The sequence below is a fragment of the Corvus moneduloides genome, chromosome 11 (genome assembly GCF_009650955.1).
Source record: "Corvus moneduloides isolate bCorMon1 chromosome 11, bCorMon1.pri, whole genome shotgun sequence".
NCBI classification, from domain to species: domain Eukaryota; kingdom Metazoa; phylum Chordata; class Aves; order Passeriformes; family Corvidae; genus Corvus; species Corvus moneduloides.
Window position 1 is genome coordinate 2,633,643 of NC_045486.1, and position 12,188 is coordinate 2,645,830.

Genomic DNA, 12,188 nt, shown 5'->3' on the forward strand with positions numbered 1-12,188 from the left:
CTCTTTGTGTTTGTTCTTCTACACCACCTCATTTCCCTAAATAAATATTTATGCATCCAGCACACAATGGGATATGGCTGTATAGTAGCCTTATAAATTTAGAAGCCTCTGCATGCTGTATTTGATTATTGTGAATTGCAGTGAAACAATACATTCAATGCATATATGAACACGGAACTGAGAGGGGAAAGTGCCTGGAAACCTTAAATACAAATAGAATTACTTAGGATAGCATTTCTTATGGCTGAATCTTGAGTTTGGGATGACATCAGGGCCAGGGACTGGAATATCTGCTGGTGGGACCCTGTGGCACAGACCCCAGTCCCTCCCATCCTTACTTGATATCTTTGGGATTCGGATTTGCTCGCTGCTGCTGCCGTCGCCGCCGTCGCTGAAGGGTTTGATCTCGATGATATAGTCCTCATCAAAGGGCAGGGACAGCTCCACTGAGGTTTTATTTGTCTCTATGACAGACGTGCTGCTCTGCCTGTTCCACCTGTACAACACCTGCGGCCAAGGAGGAGAGAACAGGAGGCAGAAAGGGCAGAGCCACCTGCTGTCCTCAGAGTCGTCCACCTCAGGGTGTCCAGAGGTGCTGCTGCTCTGTTCCTGCCCCTGATGCTCAGGCATGGTGTGGTCACAGAGGGGACCCGTGGGATCTGCTGGGGACACCAGCACAGAGGTGGCAGTGCCTGGGCAGGGGGGTGACACTGGCAGGAGGATCAGCAGCACCGAACACGGCACCGGTACCTGGTGGAGCCCCTCAGAGAAACCTTTACCTTAGTCAAGCTAAAATAAACCCCTGTATAAGTAAAAACTTACTTATAGAGGTCAGAAACTCCTTATTATGCTGCTTCTGGAAACTGAGTTGGGATATTTGATGCAGTGCCACCAATGGTTTCCCAGAATAAATGACTTTTGTGAATGACCTTCTGAGCTGTGGGAGTTGTACTAATTTATATCATAAATTGTGACATAAAATATAAGATTTCTAGGCAAAAAGAAGAAAAATAAGCAATGTTTTTCTATGATTCAGGAAATAAATCCATCTGGTTGTGCTACCCTAACAGTAAGTTAAAGGAGAATGTTTTAGAAACCCTCTAGATGCTTTTTCAGGGTGACGAGTCTCTCTCTCCCTCTTTCAACCAACTCCTTAATTTGCATTTCAAACATAAAATGTGTAGTAAAAAGCTGGTCCAGATTGCTGAGGTTCATCTGAGGTTTGGACTAAAAACCCTGAGAAATTACTTGTTTTTGATAAGCCCATACAGAGCACCAAAGACACTTCAAAGTTGGTGCAGGAACTGAGGGGAGCTGGCACAGGCTTGCCAAGCTGCTGGCATTCCAGACTGGGAACAGAACCTGGAGCATGGCCAGGTCCTGCACTGGCTCAGGCTCTGGTAGGAAATGTTTGCACAACTCAGCCCCCAGGGCAACATCTTTTTGGGTGAAATGGAACCCTTGTGGAAGGTGGTGGAGCTGAATTCTTCCCAAGGTTTCTCTCTAGTTAAATTATGTCCTATTAAAACCTCTTCTAATGAGGATTCTCTTTCTTTTCCTCTTGGCTTTGCTTTCTGAAGGAAATGGGAACTATTTAAAAAGCATTTTATTTATCTGCAATTAAGGAGCCAACTACAGCCTTTGGGAAGTTTCCATGGAAGGCAGGAGCGAAGTCCTGCAGGTGGGAGCTGCAGAAAAGAAATGTGCTTGTGCTACACAGGGCATGGCCTCTGGTTTTGGAGGAATGCCCCAGATTTGACCTGGAAAATCATGCAAGTACCATGGAAATACTCACTTTGTAGCCCCTCACTTCTGATTCGTTGTCCAAGGCTTTCACCTGGTCCCAGTTCAGGATGATCTTGGAGTCAGATGAATTCCACACAATGTTCCCGGGGGGCTGACTCGGTGCTACACCAAAACACACACAGCACCCCGTTACTGAGGGGAACCAATTCCCAGCTGGATCCCTGCCAGTGCCAGTGGGGCTTCTCCCAGCAGAGCTGAGCCTGCCTCAGCCCTGTCCCTCTGCAAAGCTAACGAGCTGCTCCACTGATCTGTGTCCTCAGGGTCACGGGAGGTGTGACACGACACGGGGCTTTAAATGAAAAAAGGATTCAGTCACTTGCTCAACATGCCTGAAACCAGAGGAAAAAAGCCCTCTTGAATGCTGAGATAAATATTTAATTTGCCTGCATGGCTGAGATTTCAGTTTTGCATGCTCTGCTTACTTAACACCAGGAAGAGCCTCACGAAAAAAGTAAAATAAAAAGCCTGAGCCTGGTAAATCTTCTGCACAAAAACCTGGCAAAGGCAAGTCTGACAGCTCCTTCAGACTCAAGAGAGCTCGGAAATGAGAGAGGGGAGCAGCAGCTGGGCCCTTGCACGGCATCCCTGCCGACACTCACGTGGCTTTTTGGTGGTGACGTTGACGGCGGCGCTGGAGGGGCCAGTGCCGGCCGTGTTGTAGGCCCTGACTGCCAGGTGGTAGAGGGCATTGCCCCTCAGGTTGCTGACTTTCGTGGATGTTTGGTTCCCAACCGTCCGGATCCTTTTGGCGTTTTCCTCCTTCTCGTCGTGCTGCCAACACCGGACCTGGGAGGCAGAGCAGGGCTGTGGTGGTGCCCAGCCCCGGGCTGGCAGCACCCCTTTGTCCCTGTCACTGACCCAGATCTGCTGCCAGGGACAGCTCCTGCTCCCTGCCACAATCCCTGTCCCTGCTGGGGACAAGCCCAGCTGCAGTGCTCCCTCCCCAAGCCTGGCCATGGCAGCACCTTCAGGGAGGGCTCCCTTTCCAGCCAGATCCCACACAGAAAGGTGGAATTTTTAACCATGTGAGAGAAATCTCTGTGCACTGAAGAGGCAAAGGGAAGCAAATCCACCTCAGGAACACACTCAAGGCAGTAGGAGCAGCACAAGGACATCTCTGTGTCCCCTCAAGGCTTGCTGCTGAAGGGATCCTGCATTCTGTCTCCCATACCTCATATCCCTGTATTCTTCCTTTGTGCTGGTTCTCCCACGGGGGAGCCCAAGAAACTTCAACGTCTGAGGCAGAAAGGCTTCTGGCCAAAACAGTGGTTGGGGCTCTCGTTGGCTCTGGGCAGTTAAAAACAGAAGTAAGGATTTTCAATTCTATGTTCAATTAGTCCCAATCGTCAGGGGATTCATTTTCTTCATTGCACAAGGAAGGAAACAAACAAATGTCCACATTTCAAACCGATGGCCTGTCAGGCCATGTCGGGCCTCTCCCTCAGAAATAATAAGATGTCATTACTAAACTCAACCCAGGATACCATGTACTGTAATTAGGACAAGTGGGAACATTTTCTAATCAGTGGACATTAATTCATGCTAAATCTCTGCGGAATTCTTTCCAGATTACATATTACTTTTCCATTAATATCAAAAGATTTCATTACGATTAATGTTATTTTAATGACTGTGAAAAGAATTAATCACGGTTCGCCATTTATTATAAATCAGAGCAAGGCTGAGGTATCAAAGGATGTGTCAAGGTGGAGACCAAACCCTTTCAAACCCTGCAGCACAGAGGAGGGAGAGGAGGTGGGGACGGCTCATCTCTACCTTCCTCTGCTGAGTAGACGACGGTGACGGGGCTGAAGGACCCTTCCCCCTTGTTGTTGTAGACGCCCACTTTGACCTCGTAGGGCGAGAAGGGCGGCAGGCTCTCGTTGCGGAACACGTAGCGGGCGGCGTCCGGCGAGGCCACCACCGTCTGCATCCAGCTGACCGTGCCCAAGGGCCGGAAGGCCACCACGTAGCCAAAGCCACCCCCGTTCTGCAGCTCCTCGGGCACCGTCTGTGGGCAGGGACAAACAGCAGCTTCAGCACACACCGACCTCCCTGGCTGCACCCTGGAGATTCCTCTTGGTCCTCTTCATTCATAGGTTGGACTTGATGATCTCAGAGGTCTTTTCCAACCTACTTAGTTCTGCGGTTCTGTGATTCTGTGAACACAGCACTGGAGATGGAGGTGCATGAGGTCCTACTTCACATCCAACCTGAATTCATCCCACCCTGCCTGCACCAGAGCCTTTCTGCTCCATGAAACAGGAAGCAGCACCTCCAGAAGACACTTCTTCGAAAGCTTATTTCCCTTCCCTCCCTGACTAGATGGGGCCTCCATTGGTGATATAATTTTAGGCTTTGTGAAGAGCCTGAGGTTTGCTGGGGTGAAGCAAGGACACGGTTCCTGCTTCCCCAACACACGTGCAGCTGCTCTCATGCCTTTGGGATCACATGTGAAGCCCCAAAGAACATACCCTGGACACACTGACACTTCCTACTCTCAGGCTTGCATCCCCCTAAAAAGCTGCATTAAACACAAAGGTTCCAGTATTAAAATAATCCATAATTATGGGCCACTGTCCCGCAGATGTCCATAGAGCTTCAGCACGGGTTACTGCTCGTGACTGCATCCTACTCTGTATTGTAGGGCTCAGAGAACATCGTCAAGAAAAGGCCTCTGGACATTTAAAAGAGTAAAACCACTCTTCTGTCAAAATACAAATTATATTTTGTGCAAATTACATCTCAAACCAATGGCTGATGTTCTGGCCATGTGTGTTTTTGAAACATATTGCAGTATCTTTAGGAGACACGGCGTAACTAATTAGTCCAACAGAGGAGGAAATTTAGCACATTGAGTTGTGTGGTGAGGACAAAAACCCATTTATAGTTTTTAATAACCTTAAAAATATCTCTGGCGATTCATTCTGCCAGCTTGGTCAGAAATAGTGCTAAATGGAAGTGTTAGCATGTCTAGTGGAGTTCATTATTAGGAGAAATATGCCAGCTGCATCGCATCACAACATGGAAATACGAGCAGACAAATGACTAAAGTTCTAACCCCATCTGCCTTAAGGAATATTAAACATTTCTCGTCTCTGCATCTCCTCTTGCTGGCTGCCATCAGCACCAATGAAAGCCAGCACGCCTCGTGCTGGCTTTTAACTGTTTGCTGCCTTCTATCCCAGAGAGGGTGAGGGAGGAAGCTGGGAGCCAGCCACTGCCATTCTCCACCAGGTCAGGATGTTCCAAGCATATTTTATCCCTCGGGTGGCTCCTGGCCATCCACAATTTGTTGTATGGATGCGCTGGGAGCTGAGCTGGTGGCAAATCCTGCTGCCCACGGTCCCTGCCCAGCACTTCCCTGCTGGCTGCCCTGCCCAGGGGCTGGGGCAGGGACATCCTTTAGCTCCACCTGAACAGCTGGGCTGTTTTTGTCACGCAACCTGGTCTGGTTTACTGCCAACCCTTTGAAATTCACAGAAGGTTCGCTGGGGGCTGGGTTGAGACTCACCTCCCAAGTAATGACCAGCTCTGACTTGCTGCCTCCACCTCCACTCACATTAGATGGGGTCACCTCAGGGACTGCAAAAAAAGAGATGCAGAAGATGGATGTGACAGCTTTGAAACCCAAAACCCACAGGGAGACAGAACAGAGCTCTGCAGCAACAGGACACTGCTGGCCTTCCCTGCTGGTGCCAGGAACTGTTAAAATGACTAATTTGCCATGGCAAACAGCACATTAGAAGTATGTCAATAATAGTATATTAAAAGTATGCCAATTAACTTGTGTATTCAGTCTCTAATTGTTTAGTTTAAACATTTGTCCTCCATAAAAAAAGGCTTTTATTTATTTTCCTGTTTCATCTTCAGTTCCGTTATGGGCTCCAACGGAACAGAGGAGCCAAGGGCCAGGGCTTTCCTACAGCTCAGGGATCTCTTGGCATTTATTCCACAAAGATTTCACCCTCAACTCCTCTGCCCAGCACTACTTACGAGCTTCTTCAGTTCTTCTCTTCTCCGAAGGCCTGCTGGGTTCCCCAATCCCGATCAGGTTGGCAGCCACTACTCGGAATTCGTACTCCACCCAGGGGTTCAGCCCCACCACCGTGGCTGTGAACGTCCTGCCATCGATGATCTCTGGAACTGGGGATGCAAGGAAACCCACTGGGATATTAAAAACTGCTGGGAAACAGGCACAGGGAAATCTGATTTCCTTAAAGGTGAGGGCTTAACATAAATACAAATAAGGATTGATAAACTTTTTCTCATCTTTCTAAGATTTTAACAACTGCAAAAAAGTCAAAGAGGCAGCATTAAACCACAGTGCTTTTAGCCCAGAAATTCCTGCCATTAAAGAGCTGCTCCAAAATTGCCACAGTTTGGAAGCAGAGTGTAAAGATAACAGGTTTGGAGGGGCTTTATTTTTCTCTTCTTAAAACACATGGTTGTCTCTGTTTAATGGTTACTGGAACAAAATTAACCCCTGACGGAATGAGCAATTACATCATGGGATTTTTTCCTCTATCAGGGAAATAATTCTCCTTAAAGATAGGTGGGATGACACGGTCTGTCCCTGAGGGATGTCTTTATAGACCGCAATTACTGTTGTATATCTCCAGCACGGCAACAAGAGATAGGAATTCATTCTGTTTTCCCTTAAACATTCATGAGAAAAATGGGTGAGTAATGGCATTGACTGCACCCTAAATCTTTGGGTTGCCAAACCTGGAACTAGTTAATAAGAGCAGTGCTCTGCAGCCAGGGAAATTGCCTTTCACATCAGGGGCCAGAGCTGGTCCAAGCAGCGCTGTGTGGGTGCTGATGGATGAGTTTTCCATCCGTGGAGCTCCCCATGGGGCAGGTGAGGGCCTTACCTGTGCTCACTGCCTGCCACCCCACCGAGAAGGGGGTGCGTGCCTGCACGACGTACATGGTGATGGGGCTGTGGTTGTCTGCCCCCGGCCTCCAGGACAGCTGGGCCGTGGTGTCCGTCACCTCATCTATGGTCACAGCCTCGGGGGGACCCGGGGGACCTGTGGCATTGCACAAGAATCGGAGTGACTCAAGGAAGGAGCACTCTGGTCATCTTCCCCTCCTGGGGACAGAGGTAACGGGGTCCCTGCAGAGCAGCTGGGGCAGCTCCAGCTCTCCTTGCCTGGGTGGGACTGGGAGGCACTGTGGGGATGCACCAGCACCATGGTGGGAGAGACCAGGATGTTCTGCCTCACTGCTGGGGTGATTGAACCCGTGAAGCTCTGCAGGAATCACCAGCCAGGGAGAGACCCCTCTGCTCCACCCCATGGCCATTGCTGCCCGAGTGGTGCCTGAGGTTCAGTCTGCTCCTATCTGAGAATCACAGAATGGTTTGGGCTGGAAAAGACCTGCAAGCCCATCCCATCCCACCCCCTGCCATGGCAGGGACACCTCCCACCGTCCCAGGCTGCTCCAAGCCCCATCCAGCCTGGCCTTGGACACTGCCAGGGATCCAGGGGCAGCCACAGCTTCTCTGGGCACCCTGTGCCAATGTTTTAACACCCTTGATGTTTTTAGGGAGTGACAAGATCAGTACTTCTATCATCATCAAGGGTCATGTCCCTGTGAAGAATTTAATATTCCTCCTGCTTATGAGAACCAAGGGTAGCAGGGACAGAGCAGCACCCAAGTTTGCCTTCCCCAAAGTTAACAAGTGGGAAAATATAAATCAGATTTCTCCTAAGGATCCAGGCTCAGGGCAATTAATTACAGCTCTGTTAAAGTCAAGCTTACACATTACCTCTGCATGGTAATGAATAGATCTTGATATATCAGTGAGGTCACTAAATCATGTTTATTCTTAACAAGAATAACATCTCTTGGCAGAAAGTGCAGCCAATAGCTGGGTGCTGCTTCTGCTGCACAGTTCATGACACGAACAAGCCCAGTGGGTGCAGGGCTGGCGTTCAGGACACGAGCAGGTACTGGGGGTGTGTGGGCAGGGTCTGTTCTGGGAGCACATGAAACACTTTACATGCTCTGGCTGATGTTGTGAACCCCAGCGTGAACCAGAGCTTTTTTCTCAGATTAATTACAAGATGCTGGGCTGTCCCTGAGCCCAGGGATTGCAGAAGGTAGGAGAAAAAAAAAAAAAAGAAATTTTACTCCACCATCAACAACAGTAACAAAATTCAAATACCTCTTACAATCAGGTCTGCAGCAGCTGAGAGCTTGTCCACACTTGTTTGCACCATGCAGACGTATTTCCCCGCGTGCTTCAGCTGGATGCTCCTGATCATCAAATCACCAGCTGAGTCCTGCTGATAAAGTAGGGAAAAGTGGTTACAATTACTTTTTAATGTGCCCTAAACATCATTATCACATGAAGGACACTGTGACTAATGGATTTACTTTATGCTGGCTGATGAAAACACCAGTAATGCAAGCCATGGCCTGTTAAAATGATGGGAGTCTGCCTGGAAGGGAAGAGAGGGAGCACCCCTAAAATCCTGGCTCCTCCAAGGGGCAGGGGAGCAGGGTTGGGGGCTGTTAAGCACTTTCCCCACTAAAACAACTTGACAGTGTAGGACAGGTTCACTCTGATTCCTCCTTTTTCTCTCTGGATATCCGATTTTTACCCTCTCTGGCATCCAGAGGCCCAAGCTGTGTCTCCATCTCTCCTGCAAGGGAAGCCCAGCCCAAATCTGGAGATATCAGCACTAGTTTCATGGCTTTGTGTCCCAGCCAGCATTCTGATTGCCCAGCATTTTTGTGCTGAAGATCACGAGAACAGCACTCTCCGAGGAAATCTTGCATCACACACCAGCAGTAATTTGTTTTCCAAACACCAAGTGCATGTCTGATTAACTGTTGAATAGAACTAATCAGGTTTCTGGATGTTTTGGATGCTGAGAACCTCTCTGAATTTCTCCCCAGACACAAAGCATTCGATACATTGGAAATCTCAGGGTAACCTCGTGGTTGTGGCCTTTGGGCTGAGGAATATTAATAAAGTTTGTAACTTTAGCTTTGTGGGCCAAAACAGGAGCAGTCACCCCGAAAAGCTGTTGCTGCTGCTGTGAGCCCTGGGCATCAATCTGTGAGTTCATCTTTTAATGTTTCATTTTCTAAGGGATAACAGCAAGGCTTGTAATTGTATCTCCTTTTCCTTTCAGCACCGAATTCCACTCCTGACAAATGCAAACATGGACTGTCACTACGCCTGAGACCTGTGGCTCTCTCAAACCTCCCTCAGAGCAACATGCAAAACCCTTCCCAGTTTTCTACCTCTGCTGAAAGTTTTCCAGTTCTTTCCCCCTTTTTCTCGCTGCCTTCATCCAGTTCCTTCCATCAGTCACCTTTTCTACATTACCCACTTTGTCAGATTTAATACTTACTCCTCCTACCCTTTCAAAGTGATCCCCATCTTTCTCAAAGTCTATCAGGTGCCCATTGAATGACCAGGTGAACACAATGTCCAGGGAGTGATCGTGGGACACCTGACAAGGCAGGACGATGCTTTCCCCAACCGTGACATCCATGCTGAAAGGGGACACCATGACCCGGGTTGGATCTACAGACAACAAAGAAAGAGGGGAAAAAAAGGATTATTCTTGTTCTCCTGAGGAACAGAGACACTGTAGGGCTGAGAGAGATCCTAAGCAGTGATCACTTAGGAAGGTCCTTAAATCAAAAAGTGAATTATTCTATCTTTGGGTTTATCCTTTCTCTAGTTGTTGGATTAAAACACTATTAATAAACCCTCCAGAATCCTCTTCCAGCCACCATCCTGATGAAGAAGGAGGAAAGAAAAGGCTGGAAAAGAGTGCAGCAGATCTGAAAGGTTTGATTAAAACTTTTTATCAGAGATTCTTTTATTTGAATCTTCTCACTTCAAAGAGTTGTTTCACACTCATGCGTTGCTCACCACAGTTATCGAAAAACTGTTCTGTTGTTCCTAAATTAAATGTAAAATCCCCAGAACTGGAACAAAAAGGGTGCATTAAAGCCAGGAGTTTTTAATCTGGTTGTACCTGGCAAAGGAAAGATAAGGCTGAGATTATTGTTATGATGTTTATTGAGAACTGGCCACGCTCTCTGATGGATGGCTTCACAACTCAAATCCTTTCCTTGTGCAAGGAGGATCCCCACAAAGAATAAATATAAATGATGAGTGATACCAACAGAACCTTCCAGAGCATGGATGTGGTGCCAGACAGGGGTATTTAGGGAGCTGAAGCAGAAGGAAAGGTCCTAAACAGGACATTTCCAAAGGGAATTCCCCAAACCTGGATGTGTGACGTGGCAGGTTCTGTGTTAAGCACAGGCAGCAGCTCCACCCCAGGCTTCAGGACCAATCCCTTTCTCAAGCTGGAGTTCCACAGCTCCTTTACCACTGGTTTCATTGTCTGTTTTTCACTTCAGTGTGAGCAGAGAGTGGTGGCACAGAAAGATGAGCCATGACACATTATGCAGTCTCCTGCTCCTCGTCTGTGCCTGTGAATTCCCTCTGCCTCTAAAGTTAACATTTCTCTTCCATTTCTGTTGACAAAAATGCAGCAATTTTTTCTACAGGGCCTCAGAGGAAATGAAAAGGAGGAAAAATATTGCTTAACAATGAGACCAAAAGTCTGAAAATCATACAGAGATAGATATTTTTGCTTATTGCAAAAATCCACTCTGCACGGCTGTCATGCTAAAATAATACCAGCATTATTCAATCTCTGGCACACGACACCAAAACCTTCCAGAGTCTGTTGCCCAACTGCTTAATTCCCTGCTAAAATAACAAAGATACAGCGACAAAGATATGGACTGGGCAGAACTACTCACCGAAATCCAGGGGATGTGAAGCTGTTCCTGGATTTTCAACCTTATCAAAAGTGTACAGGAGGTGGTGAGAAAGATTTTGTTGCTGTCTAGAGAGATTTCAGATCAAGTCCTCAGGGACTTGGCTGTATTATCTTGGACAAATCTAATTTGTCTGTGTTTTGTGTTCACTTTTGACCAAACAGAGGAGCTCTTAGAACAACCACAGTAAGTGTTATGATACTTAATTAATCAATTAATTAATAAATTTAATATTTCTCAGGTGTTTATAAACATGTGAAGAATGAAGAAAATAATGACTGTAAATATGTAAAATAGAATATATAATCGTATAGAATTTTAGAACATAGAATAGATTCTAGAATGGAATTCTGGTATGTAATTTGTATTTTAGAATTCTATACAATTATATTGTAGAATATCTTAGATATATAATATATATGAAATATTCTTTATAGAATAGTGATATTCTAGAATATAGTTAGAATATTATAGGTTTATATAAACAGATAGAATATGAAATATAATAGAATTCTAGGATTTATATTCTATATAAATATAAATGATATCAAGAAATGTGTGTTTGCTGAAGGCCAGAGCAGCTCAGCACATCTCCTGCTGGTGCTGCAGGAACTGCGAGTGCCTGGTGTTTCTGAAAATGCCTGCAGGTTTCATGGAATTGTGGAATCATTTAGGTTGGAAAAGATCTTTTAAGGTCACTGAGTCCAACCATTCCCCCAGCCCTGCCAAGGCCACCACTGTCCCCTGTCGCCAAGTGCCACATCCACACGTCTGTTAAATCCCTCCAGGGATGGGGACTCCACCCGTGCCCTGGGCAGCTGTGCCAGGGCTGGACAGCCCTTTCCATGGAGAATTTTTCCTGATATCCATCCTCAGCCTGGCCTGGCGCTCCCGGGAAGAGCACCCTGGGATGGCAGGAGCGCAGCTGGATGGGCCCCTGCGCACGGGCAGGGACGGTCTGTAGGTGTCACTGAAGGCTCGGGGAAGCAGCAGAGCTCCCTCCCAGCCTTCCTTCCACGCCGGCACTCTCAGGAGGACGCTCTTTGTGTGACAGAGGCGGCACTTCCCAGTTTTCCATGGTTTTCCCAGCCCTGCTGTAGCCGAGCCCGGGGGCTCTGAGCAGCCCGAGAGCTCCTGGGGATGGTCCCCGGCTGGAGCGGCTTTACAAACACACTGGGACCTGCTGTAGATAAAGCCAGATGCGGAGGGGTGAAAGACGCAATGGGAGGAACCATAAATTCCATAGGAATTCCACTGATTGACACAGACTGTTGCTCACCCAAGGCCGTGCTAAATCCCTGGACTTAGAGAAAAAGAGAAGAGACACAAGGAAAAGGAAAAACGGGGAGGGTACACATTGGAAGGGGGTCTGTATTAGGTGATTTGGAAAGTCTGTGCCTCTCAGGTACCTCAGCCCATGGGGAAAGAGAGAGCAAAATGGGGCCAGGAAATTGGGATAAAAGGAGGCCGCATCCTCCAACAACTTGGGAGACCCCAGGGGAATGCCCCATGGCCTCTCCCTTTATTCGAATAAAGAATTCCAGGACTCCTCTGTC

The 12,188-nt window shown here is 47.6% G+C and overlaps 1 protein-coding gene across 3 annotated transcripts in view; it reads right to left on the reverse strand.

Annotated features, from left to right (window-relative positions):
• Window positions 1–12,188, reverse strand: part of CNTN4 (contactin 4) — a 270,420-nt gene that overhangs the window by 2,438 nt on the left and 255,794 nt on the right. For 2 of the 3 annotated variants that reach the window (XM_032120664.1, XM_032120663.1), the window contains 10 exons: window positions 9,180–9,355; window positions 7,982–8,102; window positions 6,684–6,842; window positions 5,803–5,952; window positions 5,321–5,391; window positions 3,583–3,817; window positions 2,978–3,093; window positions 2,406–2,592; window positions 1,796–1,908; window positions 339–507 (listed from right to left, as the gene is read on the reverse strand). In XM_032120664.1, the coding sequence (XP_031976555.1) occupies window positions 339–507; window positions 1,796–1,908; window positions 2,406–2,592; window positions 2,978–3,093; window positions 3,583–3,817; window positions 5,321–5,391; window positions 5,803–5,952; window positions 6,684–6,842; window positions 7,982–8,102; window positions 9,180–9,355 (1,497 nt within the window). The remainder of the gene's footprint in view (window positions 1–338; window positions 508–1,795; window positions 1,909–2,405; window positions 2,593–2,977; window positions 3,094–3,582; window positions 3,818–5,320; window positions 5,392–5,802; window positions 5,953–6,683; window positions 6,843–7,981; window positions 8,103–9,179; window positions 9,356–12,188) is intronic. The other variant, XM_032120665.1, reaches the window with a different exon arrangement.